The sequence below is a fragment of the Kryptolebias marmoratus genome, linkage group LG6 (genome assembly GCF_001649575.2).
Source record: "Kryptolebias marmoratus isolate JLee-2015 linkage group LG6, ASM164957v2, whole genome shotgun sequence".
NCBI lineage: Eukaryota > Metazoa > Chordata > Actinopteri > Cyprinodontiformes > Rivulidae > Kryptolebias > Kryptolebias marmoratus.
In genome coordinates, this window is record NC_051435.1 from 15607131 (window position 1) to 15626183 (window position 19053).

General features: G+C 37.6%; 1 protein-coding gene across 1 annotated transcript; it reads right to left on the minus strand.

The window, feature by feature from the left end:
• Positions 1 to 11018: 11018 nt before the first annotated feature.
• tmem182a (transmembrane protein 182a) lies at positions 11019 to 18000 on the minus strand. The gene is made up of 5 exons (XM_017410119.3): positions 17650 to 18000; positions 15878 to 15995; positions 14268 to 14372; positions 14046 to 14183; positions 11019 to 12785 (listed from the first exon to the last, which is right to left on the minus strand). Exons 1-5 carry the CDS (start codon positions 17782 to 17784, stop codon positions 12562 to 12564), a joined length of 720 nt encoding a protein of 239 aa, XP_017265608.1. The 5' UTR covers positions 17785 to 18000; the 3' UTR covers positions 11019 to 12561.
• Positions 18001 to 19053: the final 1053 nt, after the last annotated feature.

Here is a 19053-nt window from a genome sequence, read left to right on the forward strand (position 1 = left end):
AATTAGTAGATTTAAAAAAAATTAAAATATATTTTGCTGTTACAGTATATTACGTTAGACAATGCATAAATGATCAGCAACAAAACTGAGAGGCTAATCGAATATAAACTCAGTCTTGTTCTGGTTTTTGTAATGAATGTGTCATGCATAAACCTCACTATACTTTCCTATGAATATTTGTTTAAGTGTATCCTTTCAGACATTTACAAAGAACATACAGTAGCCATAATTGTCTAAAACAAACAGCAAACGTTTCAGTACACACATAGACCTTTTTCCCTACCTTTTGTCAGCTTAAAAAATGAAATCAGTGAGCATTAGAGAGTAAGGGCTGTGGGACTATCTGTAACTGAAGCCGTTTTAGTCTGTTTTTGATTTACACTTTCACCACTGATGTTTCAGCTGACAACCAGTTGTTCAGCAAGAAATCGGAGGGCTAGCTGTGAACACCGTGTTTGCAAGCAGTAACCAAAAATCCAAATCTAGCTTTTCTTTGAAACAACAGAAGGCAGAACGGCGACTCAGACAGGTGGTGACAAGACGTCATGTACAGTGTAAGAAAAACAGGTGACTTTTTAGCAGTTTCAACAAACCTGCCACCAAAACAAAATTAGATCATTTGGGGTTCTTTCAACAATACAAGCTGTTCTGATTTGCATCGATTAAGAAAAGAAAAATATGAAGATGTCTTCACTTTGAAGTATTTGTCTCAGTTAAAATGAAAGCATTGGTATTTAGGGACGGTGGCACTTTAAATATAAAGGGTAACAAAGGAGAATCTTTAAAGCTCTTGTCGCACTGTTTCCTGTTTTGTAAGGCTACTACGTGGGACCAAATGTAAAGGAATTAAGCAAAATTTGTGAAATATCAAGTCCTGTAACATATATGTGGTACGTGATGTTCACAATGTGTTCACGTTGTGTATTTATGTGGTAAGATCTGAAGGCTCCCAAAAGATCCCACCTGAGAGGACGCTTTGTGAGTAATAGAATCCAAATTTGAAGATTATGGGAGACCGCTTTCTATGAAAAATCCTTTTATAAGAACTTCAATCCAGTAATAAATTAAGTCCATGAACTAAAATATTTATGAGACCTTTTTTAGTGTATTGAGTCAAAAAATGAAAATGCTATTTTTTATTTATTTATTTAATAGTTTTTGTAAAAGAAATAAGTGCTGCAGATGGACAAATGTAGAAAGCATCATATTTTTTGAATAACAAATTTTTACCAAAAAAAGAAAAAAAACACAGGTTAACCTTCAAGCTGCACTGTACATGGATTCGGGTTTAAAGATCCATTCAGAAGATTTATTGTCCTGCGTTGATAGGTCTGTAAAGTTGGACAAATGCCTCCAAAAGATGGTCTATCCTGCATTTCCCCCAACCCACCTCCTTCTTGTCAACGTTCGGATCTACAGTCGAGATAATCCATCATTGTGGCACATAATGTGAGAAAAATATATTAAAATCACTGTGAGAAAATGTGTTCCCAGGGACAGAGAATGAGAATAAAATGCTGCTTAAGCACTTAGTGAAGGTTAAAAAAAGGAGAAGACTACAGGTGACACACCTTCAAACTTGATTTCTGAGTAATTTCTTCTTCTGTCTTTAACGAAGCGAAAAATTATTTTTGGTTATTTCTTGATTGAGTGAATGAAAAGTAAATTATACACTGATGAAGTGAGATAGATAGATAGATAGATAGATAGATAGATAGATAGATAGATAGATAGATAGATAGATAGATAGATAGATAGATAGATAGATAGATAGATAGATAGATAGATAGATAGATAGATAGATAGATAGATAGATAGATAGATAGATAGATAGATAGATGGATAGAAAACTCTTCTCGTTTCCCCAAAATGGGTGCAGATGCCAATGAGGCCTGTTCAGAAGCCCGTTGCTAAGGGCAACCCGTCGGAGCCCCTCTGTCTGATGAACAGATGCCCTGTTGGTCGCTCCAGAGTCTCAGATGTCACCATGCCAACAAGCAGGTGTCCTTTGTGCCAACGGGCACAAGACTGACACGACATCTTCTGCTGAGCGCGGAGGGGCAGAGCCGGGACCGAACTGGGAGAACGAAAGCAAGAAAAGTATCATGACATGTTTTTATGCCGCGTGGAGCTTGTTGTCGTTTCTTCATGTTGTCGCCAAAGTTGCGAGCCGAGGAGGATCGTGGCCTCCTGTCTTTTCATTTGCCCTTTTGACTGAACTGTTAACCGACCTGTGAGCTGTTTGGAGCGAACAACGAACAGATCAAACCCCTGACACTGTCGGGACACAACTGGTCATGAACTCCAGCTCTGCCTGTGTGCATCATCCTGCATATGATTCTCAGTTTCCTGAGAAGCCCTTTCATTGGGTGGTGCAGTGGCATGCAACACCACAACCTGACATTCAGCGAAAAGGCTTGATTGTTAACATGTCAGCCTTCAGGTGGCACATATCTGATTTATCTTTAAGATAACTATTAACCTTGTAGTTGTTTGCATATTACATAATGTTTGCCTGCATTTTCCCCTGTTCTCCTGTTATCATAGCGCTTGTTAAAATTTCAGAGCCTGATAACATCTTAACACAAGATTCATGTAACCCACCACCCCAGCAGTTTTTATATATAGTTTTTTATTTTTTACACTTGTGTCATATTGTATGTTTTTACTTATTGTATAATTGGACTGTCTGCATGGTATCACCTTGTAGATTAAGAAAATATTCTCCACAGAGATAATAAAGTATCTTAGACTTACATTTTTACTAATACACAAATAAGAATATAGTTGTGTTGGTTTGAAAAACCAACGAGGAGTTGAAAAGACCCATCCCTTTATGTATTTTCCATTTAATATTTAGATATTAGATATCATATTTCACTATTTTTAAATATGTTGGGTGGTAAGTTCAAATGCAAACCCATTTTTCCCCTCAAGTTTATTAGATAAGATTGTAAATTTGTTGTACTGTTCTGTATATTAGTGTACATTTCACACTAATGTCCTAAAAATGTCTTAAAATACTATATATTCAGACTGAAGTTTACTGTTTTCTTCGGAAAACGTTATCATTTACAGTTTTTAGATTGCTTACACACTATTTTTTTTCCACATTTAGCAAAACTTTACACTCAAGTCGTAATCCACCAGCCCAGATTTGCACAGTTACAGTGTCAGCAAAAAGTCAGCCTGACATGCAAAACATTAAACATGTGTATCTACTTTAGACACAGAATAATAAAAATGATTCTTTGCCATTTCAAAGCTTTGGCTTTCAAATATCCACGCTTATGACCTGATTGGTTAAACGCTTCCAGCAGGTATGAAACACATTAAACCATCACCAATCAGGTATGAGCACTGGACTGATCCATCGTTTGTGCAGGGATGGATTTGTCAAGCATAGAGGTTCTTCCCATGATGCCTTGCATATGAATATATGTCCTGGGATGTTGATGAAATCTTATGGCCTGACTCAGTGGGGCAAAGAGATGATGCCTTGATGGTTTTTCATTTTGCAAGCTGAGGTGTGCTGCCAATTTGGTGTGTGATTGCACTAATTAAGTGAAGTGTTTTGAAAAAAAGGTGACTCTGTTTTCAAAATTGTGCCTAAGGAACTGTAAAAAAACCCAACTGTAATCGTATTAATTAATGATTAATAATGTTGCAACATCAGCTTAACTTTATCAAAGACTGTGGACTTCAGTAAAAACGCTAGAAAGACTCAATGTACTTTAGTTATCAATACTGGATTTACAGTTTTTACAGTTTATTTGCTTATGTTTGATTTACCTACATGTTAGTTTTGTACAGTTTTGACAGTTTGAGTGCAATAAATAACTGGGATCCTAACAAACCTTCTGTTCAGGTTCGTAGGTAATGATGATGATTATGATGCTCCTTTTGCCACAAAAGAAACTGTAAGGTTAAACTTAGGCTGTCTGTCACATCCCCGCCGTGAAACAGTTTGCATATTTTAATTATCAAAATTAACTGCTTGCTGAATCAATGTAGGTTTGTGAAGGAAGTTCAAATCTATTTTAGTTTTATCAGTCATCAGGTGTCTGAGAAACATTAGGGTTCAACTTCAACTATTTGTTTGTCCTGTACGTGATTTGTTTAGGTAATAAAAACTACAGGTAAACTGAGTTTATTTTGATCCCTTTACATGCTCTGTGCAACCATACTTTAGGATAAGAATGTAAGATTTGAACTTTACTGCTTTATGCAAACAAATTCAAATCATTTGTATGTAAATCTCAAACATCAGTGTCCAAGTTCAAATCTGTGTGTGTGTGTGTGTGCCTGTGGCTTTCAGAAAATGTTTTTTGTGATTATTCATGTCATTCAGAGGAGCGATTAAATATTCCTCATCCCCTCGGAGCATCGAAACAAATGAAGCACGGCTTTGCTCTAACAGGAGCTGACAGATCTTTTAAATAATGTTTATTTATCATCGGTAACATTTTCAGCCCTCATATGCTCCCTCTGGCATCGGCTGCCTCGAGTCCGGCAGTACCTTCTCAGCTGGCATTTCCTCTGAACTTTGGAAAAACTTTTCAGAAGTTTGCGTCACGTTTATCTGGTTTCGCTCAGCTTATCTCCAAGAGAACAAGAAAAGTGAAGTCAGGATGCTCTGAATCAACATGACTAAGAAAGGGGACGAAAGCAGGAGATAGTGGGAAACAAAATTTCACTTATACCTTTTTAAAAAGAGTTCAAATGGCTGCATTTAATGACTGAGTAGAAAAACAATAGATGTTTTAAATAACAGCAAGTATAAGGCCAAGCTAAATGGCAATTCAAATGTATAAATTAATAAATGAATATATGAACATATCATCATCTACATTGAGATACATTATTCACTGCTTCCTCCTTCCTGCACCACCCAAGCCATGGATATCATTATACTTCCATTAATACAAAGTCTACTTTTACCATTGCAAAACCAAACAGGATTTTACTTTCAACGAGTGTCAGCCTCACTTGGGGTCAAAGGTATAATTTTGCAAGTTAAAACCTGTATAAAAGATCAGCAGCAGCCACAGGATGGGGACATATGTGGAGCCGTTCTGCTGCAGAGAAGTTAAAGAATAGTCGGAGAACCTTTTCCGCTCATGGATTTAAAGCTTCAGCACAAAAGTGGGGAATATTTTTAGCAAAGCTGCTCTGGGAAACCAAAGGAAATCTGCAGGTAACGTGCTCTTTTCAAGCCTAATAAATACGCTGCTAAACTAAATCTTTGTTGCTTTTTTTGGTTGAAGTGTTTTTTTTTATTTGGTACTCTGTTGCTGCAATGTAGTTTTCTGAGTTTGTGAGTTCCCTAAATTTGTAGTTTAGTTAGATGGTTTGGGGTCTTTGTCTGGTTTTGGATTTCTTTTTATTCAAGTGAATTATTTTTCAATGTGAGAAATGAAGCTTAAAACTTACCCCTCCCAAACAACTACACCTCCACCTCTTGAAATCTGAGACTGAGAGGTCCAGTCGCTCCGCTTCGCCTTGAACCGATTCCTGCTCGGATGTAGTTCAGCTGTTAATAATAGGGCCGCGTTAGCACCGCTGCAGTTTCAGTGCATCATTTTCATAAACGTTGCTGAGATGAAATGAGGTAGCAAACGAAGCGCCTCTTATGAATACACATGAAGAGCGACACAAGGAGAGAACAAGTTGTAACATTAGAATTGTATATTTAGTTTCTATTAATTATGATAAGCAGTTTCCTTATTCTTTCAAGGCATTTACATACATTCGCATCCTTAACACTAAAAGATATGACAGTAAACCCCCATCGCCTGAAAAATGACATTAATAAACATTTTTATTGTAATGTTTTAAGAATCTGAAGCTAAAATCAGTTTATATTAAAAGTAACATGATTATATTTATTAATTTAATAATATTTGTGATAATAAATTATTATAAAGAGTAAATATGAGTAATGTGCTTCAATATTTGAAGAATAAAAGAACAGCTAACCTTATTTTCACAAATATATTAAATCAACTTTTAAAGACCAAATTAATTCCTAAAACAATTTTATGTGTTTTATATCTTATAGAACCACTTTAAATCTTTACATCATTTGCTGACTTTAATATGAAAAGCCCAACTTAAATAAAAGATGAAATACTTGAACTTTGACTTGATTCCAGAAGAAGTAGGTGAAAATTTGTAAAAGGATCATAACATTTGAAAATCATTGTCACATTTGAGAATGACTTTGTGTTAGGTCTCACCTTATTAAAGAAAAAAGTGCAAACTGCAGGTTTATTGTTCACGTTGGAACAGATAGACATGATGCAGAAAACCTCGTGGCTTTGAGGCCGCGATGGCTGCCTCACCGACGCTCGGTGTTAGAACACTGCATAGGAAATGATATGCGAGAGCTGCGTTTGAATATTCATGGCCAAATCCGTCGGCTGTTTGTACTGAAGCATTAATTAATGGCTAGAGGGGGAAGCTAAACCCAAATACTGAACTTCTTAATATCGAAACACAAGAATCCCAAAGAAAGAGAAAGAAAAAGGTGAAAGATGTGCAACTTTTGGCTCTTTAGGAAGCATGGAAACTGTATAGGAGTTAGTATTAAAAAAAAATCAGCAGACACTTACAGTAACACTTTCAGCTAATAAGATACCGAAATAATTTCTCAGATAGTTGCCAGTTTTAAACCAAGTCCACCTTTTTTTTTCTTTCTTTTTTAGTATCCCTACGTGTTGTTAGAAATGTGTGAATATTCAGGAGGAGAAGGTGGCTGAAGAGTCCCAATCATCTCCTTCACAGTTGCTCTGGCAGCTAAAAGAGAGCCGCTGAGAGGAGCAAAAGACACATTAGCATGCCTTTGAAACGAGAGACCTTGTGTATGAGCGAGAGCCATCCATACGCACTCTGGAATGTCATTTATATGCACAAACTGAGGCGTGAGGCCACAGGATGTTAGAGGGGCAGAGAGGATCCACTCAATACAGGTGTAGCTTTCACCGGCCAACAATGTGAAAAACCGTTTTTTAGGCTTCTTTATGCATGAGGGAGTTTTTCCTGAATGTGCAGACTCCCCTGAAAGAGTCTGAGTTATGAGTTGTAAGGCTAATGAAATTGCGCTTCCACTTTGTTTTTTTAATCTGTCAGGCATACGCTGCTTCATCAGACAGATTTGTGCAGATAAATGTACAGATTTTGGCCCGTTTGTTTGACAACCGGAGTCGCTCCTCGCGCCACTGTGACCTCTGACCCGGGCGCTCGACTCCCCGCATTATGCGTGCTGATTATACGACGTAGTCCTCTGAATTGTAAATTCTCACAATTATGCAGCCCCATTGTCTATTCATTATTTCAAAACGAATGGGAAATTATGTAAAACTACCTCTAAAGAGGAAAGCAGCGTGTAATATGACTTGCCATATTGTTCATGCAATTCAAATACTTTGGCTTTTTTTTTTCCTGAGAGTTGAAAGTAATCAGATTCAAATGAAAGCCGACTTGGTGTGTCGCGCAGGATTATGATACAGTTTGCAGATAAGCTATGATAACTCCACTACACACCATAAGGTGTGCGCACTCAGGCAGAGACTGTTTTCCAATTAGCTCGAATCTCCCTCAAGGTTAAATATAAAAAAGTGTTTACTGAGAGCTGAATTTAATCTTTTCCTTGACCAGCCGAGTGGAGGACCTGCTTTTAACTTGCTTCTGCTTTGGCTGTGTCGTTTTTAGATTCCTTTAAAAAAAAAAGAAAAGAAGAAAGCGATATAAAATTATGCTTCTGAAGGGAAAAAAAACAACTTGTAACACATGACATCATTAAAACAACTAAATGATTTTAAAGGGACTGAGAAATCTGTGTTGAATGTTGTGATTTGATGTTGTATCAAGTTTTACCTTATTGGGAAAAAAAAGCGAAAAATTGCAAGTTTATTGTTCACATTGAAACAGATAGAAACAATTTTAAAACAAGTAAAATAATCCACTTTATAAAAAGATTACTCTTACACAGGATTTATAAAATGATCATCATCTGGGTCCTAATTAAACTCTAAATGCTTAATAATCAGTTAATAACAGAGCGTTAAATAAAATATAATACTATAGTGACCCGTTTCTTGCTAAATAGTGAGCCTTCATTACTTTGGTTTCTTTCCGTTTACCTTCTTGCGTTTTTCATTTATATTTTTAACGTTTATAAGTGTAACAAGTCAGCAGCTGGCAAAACAGAAGATTTAAAAGTCAAATAAAAATAAAAATTAAACCTAAAATGAAACCCAAAAGTGTATTAAAATGTTTTGCCAAGTGTTCAAAGCCACATTTTAAAGTATTTTTAAAGGGTATTTTTATTAAGTAAGACCAGAATGATTCTGTGAATTACAAAAAAAAAGAAGAAAAATAATGAAGACTCTGAATACTTGAGTTGTTGGAACATTTTACCAAGTAGAAAACGGTGCAACATTTCACTTTTAAACCAACAACTATTGTTGCTTTACGTGTCCAGGAAAAGGAGATGTAACCCATTAATAAACATGTTATTATCTGAATTTGATATGTGTTTCTGAAACATTTTGCTTGTCTGAAATGTAAGATTATTTTAAATACGGTGACTTTAAAGTCTTATTTTCAGCATTTGTTTTGTTGTATCTGAGTTATCTTGGAAATTATTAGGAAATATTTTGCACTTTTCTTTGACAAAACATCCCAGTTTTTTAAAGTCCCACATAGTCTGTACACTTAGATTTTAAAAGATGGCAATAAATAAATAAATACAAATATTAATTTAGCTGGTAACTAAGTTAACAATATTTGACTTTGAGGTATTTGCAACATAAAACAAAACTCGGGCTCAGATCTTGGTGGGAAAAATCTACCATCAGAAGATTTTTTTTTACATGTTCCACATATTTCTTTAAACTTTACAATCTGAGTCATCTTTGGGTTTTAAAGTTCTGTCTGTATGTTTTGTTCATATTTCCGTCCTGTTTGGTCAGGAGAAAGGGTTATCCCCCCTTTCTCCTTTCCAGGACTTTGCAGTGAAGCCACTTCCTCCTGCCTGTCCTTCCTTCCTCCTCCTCCTCATCCTCCTCGTTCTCCTGGAAGTGCTACCCTCTCATCCTGCATCTCCCTTCATCCGCTATTCTCCTCCTCACCTCCTGTCGCTCTCATCCCTCTGCTGAGCACAGGTATTTGTTTAGGAATCTCTCGGTGGAAATTACACTCCATCTCCGGCGCTCCCTATCAACACACAATTATCATGGGCAATCATGCAGAACAGTGCTGAATTCAGCTGGGACTCCCACTCTGATGACATTACTGACTGCAAGGCCCGGCTTCTGCAGGAGGTAGACTGCTCCGCACCTGCATTACACCTCCACCCATTTCTCCTTTTCCTCCTCTCGTTTTTTTTTTCCTCTCTCCTCCTAATCACACACTTACATTCAGATATGGATTGAGAAATGATTAAACTTTATCATATTTCATTTAAATCAGGAAGTCCACAAGATAAGACATCTTTTTTCTTTTCTTTTTTTTTTCTTCCTTTGGGAAACTTGGCTCCAACGTCAAACAGGACAAATCCTGTGATCTTATCGTACAATTTATTAGCGCTTTGCCCGCCTGAAAAGGCTTCCCACTCGTGAACTGCAGTGATTTTACCACAGCGTGGATCCTCATATGGCTGATGTGGCGCAATGTGGAGGCGGTAATTTGAAATCTCACAAATTTGGACGTGTGAAATCTCCTTCATTAGGGTCTTTTGTGCAGGGCAAAGTCAGCCTCGCAGAATAATCAGCGCCTTGCATTGTGTCAGTCCCTCCCTGCATTCTGAGGCAAACTGCAGATGCATTTCCCTACGTACGATAAGTACATTATAAGTCTTGAAAGGCGCAGAGTTGATGCAGACACATGAGAATCAACACAGGAGTACATTCAGATCCTGATCAAATGCTCCATTCATGAGTGAAATTACCATCCGTCTGTCAGCCAAGGTGTGAATTCTTTCATCTACCGATCGCAGCTCTGAAGTTGTGATTAAATGCATAACGCCACGTACACTCCACACAGGCTCCAGATAAGCAAAATGGGATTTCAGCCTCTCAGGGTGAACACTGACAGATGAATGAAATAAAACGGCACTGCCATCTTGTGGTAGTTGTTTCCCTACTATCTGTAAATTTCACTTATGTTTTACATTTTATCACCCGTCGACAAAAGGCAAAAGCAGACAGTTCTGAGTCTGTGTTTGTGTGACTGTCTGTTAGCAAAATATCTCAAGAACCACTGGGCAGATGTTAATGAAACTCTCAGGAAATAATCACTGGACACGCGTCCTTAAATGATTAGCTTTTTGAACCAACCAAATTCAAGATGTCTGCCATAGCAAACAGACCTTAGAAAGCACAAAAAAGCTATAATTCAGACAATTTTACATATATTGTGCTAAAATTTATTATGCTTGTAGCCAAGAATCAGTCACAAAGCATACTTTATGTTCTACGTATTGTGTGAACTATCTGCTTTAAGCATTAGCAGTCAACCCTATCTGTCTGTTAGCAAAATATTTTATAAACCATTGGATGGATTTTATTGAAAATCTCAGAAAGAAATCAGTGGATGTTCATTTACAACTGATTACCTTTTGCAGTCACTTCAATTCAAGATGGCATCCACAGCTAATTAACAGTAACCAACATTAAATGGCTACTATTCAGACAGTTTTACAGATACTGAGCTACAATTTGATGTGGCAGTAGCTGAGAGTCATTCATAACACATACTCAAAGTGGGACATTTTGTAATATCGAACGAGACGCCACATGACATCATTTTCCAGGTTTGACCAAAACAGCAACAACTCCATCTTTTCTCAACATAAGATGGGTCTAATTATTCTAAACTCTGGCATGGAAAGTGCTTGGCCTTTAACTTTACATAGCTGTTGCTTGACATGGCAGAATAAGTGATTTCTTTTTGCATTTTTAAACTTTTTTTTTTTCAGTTTTTTGAAATGAGAAAATAATTACACTCTCCATGAATCCAAGCCCTTTTCATTTTAATGACAAACAGATGACAGAAACAGAAACACATTTCTTTGACAGACATTTTAATATATTTTTACATCTCAACACACACTTGAAGAGTTAATGGACCGGTGGTAAAATCATTTGTAACAAAACATATTCACATAAAACTGTTGCTCCGCTCAGAAACCGACCTGTGCTTTACCAATTCATTGAACAATTGTGCCACAGAAAACTCTGAAAATATCAAGCATGATGGACTCAGAAAGAATGCAAACTAGCAATCAGCTAACACTTTTTTTTTTTTTTAAAAAGAAAAAGTCTTTGGCGACAGAGCTCTGAAAGTGGTGAACTTTTAAAGCAATAGTTCAGATCTTTTAAAGTGGGACTCTGTTGAAAGGTTATAAACAATAATATATTTGAATCGCCTCAGTTTGGAGAAAAAGAGGTTGTTTCTCATCGAATTGATGAGCTAACAGCTAGTCTGAGAAGGACCAAGATCAAAGTTACTGCCGTCCTAAAACAGCTCCACCCTCAAAAATTTCACAGCAATTCATTCATATATTCCTGCAGGAACATAATCATATTTCTGCTGGAATAACATCATGTGAAGCTGATGGCGATGTAACATTTTATTAAATAGTGTTTCCATGAACCTCTATGAAGTTTTTAAAGACAACGTTGTTTTTAAGCATCACTCCACATTAGTTTTGGCCCCATTCAAGCTGTAAGAATTTGACTCTATCTCTCCAAAGAGAGGCCACTCAAGGAGCTATCTACAACAGGTAAGATGTTTATTAACGATAGTCTTTCCACAGAACCCCACTTCAAAATATCAAAATGATATTTGCCACTAACCATGAAACGTTCATATACCACATCTGGTTTTAAGCCACACCGCTGCACTTTATGCTGCTTAATTATTAGGACTATGATGTATATGAACACGATACTTAACATCATGTTGTCAGGCACAAATAATCACTCTTGTGTGATGAAAAATCCCAAAACCAAGCTGAAATTATTTTATACATATGTCATGGAAGCTGTGAACCACAAACAAACTTAATATCATCAGTTTAATGCAGAAAAAGCTGCTGACCAATTTATTTTTGTTGTGTTTATATAAAAATAATTGCATTTTTTTTATGTTTTTTTTTAAAGCATATCCCTGCTCCAAAACATCTCATCAGGTCTTCAACAAGACTTACAAAGGCTTTAGGAATAAACCTTTTGATTAAAATATAAGCTGAAGCACAAAAACACATAAAAACAAGCAAAAAATAAAGAGGTTCAGGGACTACGGTTAGAAAATACTCTGCTACATAATGTAAAACAGCTAATTTCTCCAATTTTTTGTTTTTTTAAATCATAATCTTCAACTTTTTTCCTCTTTTGAATGTCATAAACCTAAACTGGGACACTCACATTTGAACTTATACAAAATGTTTTGTTTTTCTGAAACTAAAGAAAGGTGCTAAACAGGAGCTACTGAGTCTTGTGTCCACATGGCAGAAACTTGGTGAAAAAAATAAGCTTTTTCTTTTCTTTTTTTTGTTCAGAGGTGGTTTTTGACAGTTCGACCAATAAGAAGGAAGAGAAGGCCGGCCATGAGGGAGAAGAAGGTGCCAATAGGAGCAAACATGAAGGACAAACCGTAGCTCAGGGTCACCTGGAAGTCTGGACAGTGTGAAGAGCGTTTCTCTTTAACATAGACGTCTATCACATCCGACAGCTGAAACCACAGGACGAACATCACCACGCAACACAGCAGGAAAAAACCTGGAGGAAGCAAAGGAAAAACAGAAATTTGAAGTAAAATATTATACAATTCAAAAAATGTTACTTGAAATTTACAGTCATTATTATTATTTTATCAAGTAAGATGTTCATATATTCTTTCATTCTTTCATAAACTGTGTTTCATGCAGCTAATCAGTATTGTCAAAGGACTTTTTTCCCTCTCAGTTGTCCCAAGGGTTGTACAATCATAAAAAAAGAAAGTTCACCTAAAATCCAACAAAATAGAAGCCAGAATGGAATCGCTGTGTGTGACAAACTAAGTCACCCCATGATTTAACAGCTTATAGATCCTCCTTCAGCAGCAATGACCTGAAGTAGTTGTTTTCTGTAGGGCTTCATCAGTCGCTCACATGGTTGTGGAAAATCCTGGCCCACTCTTCTTTACATTGTTGCTTCAGATTGTTTAGATCTGCAGACGTTTGTTTCTGCGCATCCCACCACAAGATTTCAATCAAGTTTATGTCTGGATTTGGACTAAACCACTGCAACACCTTGATTCTTTTTCTTTTTCAGCCATTCTGCTGTAGAATTTGCTGCTGTGTTAAAGCTGCATCTGTCAGACAGATGGCCTCACATTTGACTCTATAACATTTTGGTCTACAGAAGAGTTCATAGTCAACTCAGTGACTGCAAGGTGCCCGGGTCCTGGACTCAAATCATCACCCCTCCACCACCGTGCTTGAAACTTGGTATGAAGTGTTTGTGTTGATAAGCTGTGTGTAGCTTTTGCCAAACATGGTGCTGTGCACTTTGGTAAACATCTCTACTTTGATCTCATTTGTCCAAAGGACATTGTTCCTGGAGTCTTGTGGTTCATTCAGCTTTATAAATTAAAAGTTGTGCTGTCATATTCTTTTAAGGTAGAAGAAGTTTCCTGCTGGCCTTTCTCAAACAAGCCAAACTTCTTTTTTCTAATTTATTATGTCTCAAACTTGAACATTTAACATGGTAACAGAGGTCTGTGTAGTGTGAGATATAACTTGGACTCCAAGTTGTTTAAAAATGATCTTATAACTCTTTCCAGGTTGATGAACAGTAACAGTTGCTTCTCCAAGGTCATTGCTGATGGCTTTCATGCTTTAGCATTGTGGTAAAAAAAAGACCTGTATGCTCCAGAGCAGCACACTGCTAAAACCCCTGGTTTTAAAGAGGTAATCATACTCATAATCACCAGGTTTTTTGGACCAAACAGTTATTAAGTATGTATGTTTGTTACCTTTACCACTAGAATAAACTCACCAGATATCAGGAAGAGGCAGCCTCCGGTTTTGTACAAGCAGTGGCTTGCAAACGGAGCAGCACAGATGATGAGGAACCCACCGAGAACCACAGTTGCCACACTAATGAGCATAAAGATGCTCCAGAAGCCTCTGTAGACTGCACAGCAGAGCTGTTAACCAACTGTACAGAACGACTTCATCATTTAGGAAAAATAAAAACAAAGCAAAATCAAATACTTACTGATGGCAGGCTCATAATCAGTGGGACTGTCGGTCTCATTTTTGGTTATCGGAGGGTATGGAATGAGATAGGCAGGCCCACAAGATTTTAGGTCAGGTCGGTTTGCTGCAAAAGAAACGTATTCGTGAGTTTTAACACCAAAATAAACAGATTAAGAAATGAAAATGTTCAGCACAAGATAAGACTTTAGATTCAGAAAGCTCCAATCATTTGCATAGCTTGTAAAATGTAACCCTGGCAACATGAACAAATAAATGATAAATAAATGTGGGCATTCCCCCTTGTGTTTTTACATCCTGCACAGTCCTTTCCCTTTAATTTCCTAAAAGCATGTGAAATTCCACAACGCCCTCCCACAAGTCCCTTTCTTTTCCGCAGGCTGTTTCTGACAATAGTTTTCCATTCAAAGTCACCGCAGAGGAAAAACATGAAATAGATGACACACAACCAGCTGATAGAGGACCAGAATAACATCACATGGTGCTCGCTGGTTGAAGCAGTCACATGAGCATTTGGAGCGGAGGGTGGGGTTGGTGGGTGTTCTGTTAACAGACAGAACAGCAGCCAATCATCAAAAGTGCTGCCATCTGACTCTGGAGGGGCAGCCTGTTGGAGAACAGTGTCCTAAAGTATAGGGAGAAGCCAACCGTGCTTGGGGGCTTGATGTGCTACGACTTTTCATAATTTCAGTAGAATTTGAACTTATTTATCATAAGACCTCCTCTGAAATCTTCCTTTTGTGCAGCGTTTTGGGGACGCCGACTGTCACAAAGCTCATTTTCTTGTTTCTTTGATCTGCGTTACTCACTACTTTTTACTCAAACTGCTCACAAATCCTTCAAATGGATAGACTGAGCTTTCAAAGTGGGGTTCTGTGGAAAAGTTAAGACCATTTAACATCATACCTGTTCGATGTAGATAGCTCTTTGAACAACTGCGCTAAAGAGTAACAGCTAATCCAAGCGGGGACAAGCCCAAAGTGGACTGCTGCGATCTCAAAACAACTCCCATTTCAAGGCTTTTACAGCAGTTTAAAGGAAACATTATTTTATAAACCTTTACATCGCCATATGTTTTGCATTACACAAATATTCTGACAGAAATATAATAATATTCCTGCAGGAAAGGCCTCACGCTGCACCAGAAGGGCTACAGCTAGTAAAACATGAAATTCTATGTAAATAATCACATAATATGAAACTGATGGCAAAGTAAGGGTTTATAAAATAGAGTTTGCATGAACCGCTATGAAGTTTTTAAGCTTGGAGCTCATTTCAATCAGAATACAACTTTATTTCTCCAAACTGTGGGCATTCAAGGAGCTATCTACAACAGGTAAGATGTTTATTACTGATGATCTTTCAACAGAACTCTACTTCCAAAAACTGGACCTAACACTTTATTTTCAGTGATTTGAGATATACATGATGACAACTGAAGTCTAGCAGATTCCGATTTTTTGAGCATCTAAATGTTCTCTATCATTTAAGTACTTCAGTTTTTGAAAAGTATTACAGTAGGTTTGTAAATATAGATGATATATTAAATATAAAGCAGCACCATATCTAAAAATGGAGGCCAGCTGAAACAATAAATTGCATCTCACTCACCGAAACCATGGGCCAATGCCAGAATTGCAGCATCAGGCTTGGCTTTAGAATAGCACCCCCAGAAGAAACCCTCATGGTATGAAACTGTATTTATATCCTTGTGTTGTACACCTCCCAGCTGAAATAAAACAGAAACAAATATCACATTAGAAAGTCTGTTGTTCATATAGGTGCATTTATGTACTTTGTGTCAATTAAAGTGTAATAAATGTTTCTTTAAGCTGACGTGAGGGAGGTGCAGAGTTGTGCCACACTGTTGCAGAACAGCTGCTACATCAGGTTAAAGGCTGACTTTGTTCAGCGATGACTGAGCTTACAGGTTCACATTCAGGAACCATTTATTGTTGGTGATCATTCTCTCTCTTCATGTGGAAAACATCCTTAATTACCTATCAGGACACTAATAAAACGTTTGCCAGAGAAACATAAAGTGTAGGCTGAGAACAAACTTGGATACTAAAGCCTCAAAATGTCAACATGAATCCACTTATGGAATCAATTTTTACCTTTTTTATTTATTTTCCAACATGTTGAGAGTTTTTTTAAAGGTTCAAACAAAGTAAACTCAATGGTTAAAGATTAGGATTCTAATTCTGGGCCTCTGAATCTCTCACAGTGGTTTGAGGATAAATCTGAATGTTTAAAAATCATTCCATATAATCTTATAAACCTTTACATCATCTTCACTTTTGCATTTGATGGTTATTTGCATAGAAGTTTATGGCTATTTACACTAAAACCTGAGTTGGTTGCAGTTCATTACCAGCAATGATTTATGTGGAATTTATTTTGTAACCGTCTAAAACTCAGTCAATGATCATATTGGAGTACTGTAAGATTTTAGTTTGTTATGCTGTTTTCTGCCTGGTTACTCTTAACGACTGCAGCCGATTCTGTCTTCAGTGTAAAGAATCATAAACTTTCATGTAGAATTATTATCCAAGGCAGAAGTGATGGTGGTATAAAAGTCTATAAAACAATATTTGCATGAGCAGCTACACCTGTTCAGGGTTTACCCTGCTTCTCACACTGGAGGTAGGCACCAGCTCCACAGAACATGAATGGATGAACAGCTCGAGTGTGTTTTTGAGTGAAGAACACCACTTCAAAAATCCAGACTAGTCCTTTAAAGAGGCAGCGTTTAAATGAAATCCTAATAAACTGATTGCTGAATTTATTTCTCTGTGTGAGGCTGATACATTTACCAGTGATTAGAGTTAACTTATATTACATCACAATGTAGTGAAAATCCCCCGTACCACACTGTTTATATTGTCCTGCTATCCTGTCCAGGAGTCAGTTTCAGTGCCCACTCTGGAAAGCTAAATATGTCCTCGTCGGTGATATTTATTAGGGGATCATACCTTTGGGATTGCTGGTATTCATATCTCTGTCCTAGAGGTACATTTCGCTGTGCCTCAATAACTGCATAGCTGCACAGACTACATTAAACAGTGTCCAATTACATGAAGCAGTTCCACAGGGACACCTCTCCATATTGCACTTGAATAAGTAATTGAAGCAACTGATTATGTTTCCCCCCAAAAAAGGACATTTAATTTGATTTGCTCAGACTTTGGCAATTATATTTCATGTTTCAACCTTACAATATACAAATTAACTGAGACTAATTCTGATCTAAAATCTCTTTTTACTTGAATTTCAGGGGTTTCAAATGTGAACATTTATTAATAGTCTAACTAGAAAGACACATAAGTCTGTCTATATTTCTAATCTTTTGGACCTGCTGCTGTTTTAAGTCCAACACCCACCTCTTCTTCTGAGCTGTCAGGCTGGCACGTCTCTGAGGCCAGCAGCCAGTAATCGGTTCCAAAAGAGAGCAGGATGAGCACAGCTGCCAAAGCCCCAAAGAGCCCCGCAAAAAACAACGCCACGCTGAGCTTCATGGTCCCAAGTCAGCTGCTGGAGTCCCACTTTCAGTTTTGCCTTGGCCCTTCGATTACAGCAAGTTCATGTGACAAGTTGAGGCAGAAGCTCTTTTAGTGTTGCTTTGTATCCTCTGAGTTAGACGGGTTCTTACTCTGACCAGCTGGTTTATGTTGGGTTACTGGATCTCCACTCCTCTCTGCTATCTGTCTCAAACTTGTCCACATGACTCCTCTGGACCCTCCGCTGGGGTGTGTAGGCAGCCCAACCCCCTGCCCCCTTGCCCCTGGGCTATTTTTGATGCCTGATTCAAGGCGGCTGCCCCACTGCACCACGGAGTGGAGCTGAGTGCGTGGGGGGGCATTTTGGAGAGGCAGAAATAACCAGGCAACTGGACACCCAGAATCTGAAGGGAATGTCAGGGTAGGGTGAGACCAAAAGGACAGAGGAGTAACTCATCCAACAACCCCATGTCCCAAACCTTTGCCCCATTAGGAAGGTGACAAAGATTACTGGAAATGCTGCCTTTAGCCTAACAATAACAAGACATTAATGTTACATGTACATGAAATGTGGGAGCAGGAAAAATTTAAAAATAATACAACAATAATGCAGCTTTCAAGCATGGATAAAAACCTTAAAAATGTATCTCGCATGAATTGGCATGTTTGGGAAAACGTGTTGCCTTTAAAACTTTTATGCCTTGGATAAAGAAAATCTTTAAGAATTTTTACTGTTTTGTTGCTTCAGGTATGATGATATTGTTTACAACATGTGCTCATGTCATATTATTATTTAATTTCCTGTTGGATATTGTTGACTTCTTCCCTGTTTTTCTTCCATTGTGTGTGTTATCTGCTTTAACCTCCTTGTGGTTCCCTCTTCTCTGTTCTTGTAGCCCATCGTGTTTGGATTCAATTAAACTCTGGTTTTGTTTTTTATTTCAATCACTTGCCTCCTGAGTTGTTCTGTGTTTGTTACTCGCCATCCCACCAGGTTATCGTGGTTATCTTGAGTTGAAAGTTATCCCTGTTAACTTAAACTGCTTTATGGTTTGATGGCATCTAAGAGGAATATTTAGCAGTGAGCCTATATGTGGACACTGTTTCATTGACACACTGCTGTGACCTCGGCAACCCTTAACCTAAGCTGCTTCACTGTGTGTGTGTGTGTGTGTGTGTGTGTGTGTGTGTGTGTGTGTGTGTGTGCGTGTGTGTGTGTGTATGTGGGTGGACATCAACCCATGGGGGTCAAAGTTCAGTCTTGTTGACATATATCATTGCTGTATA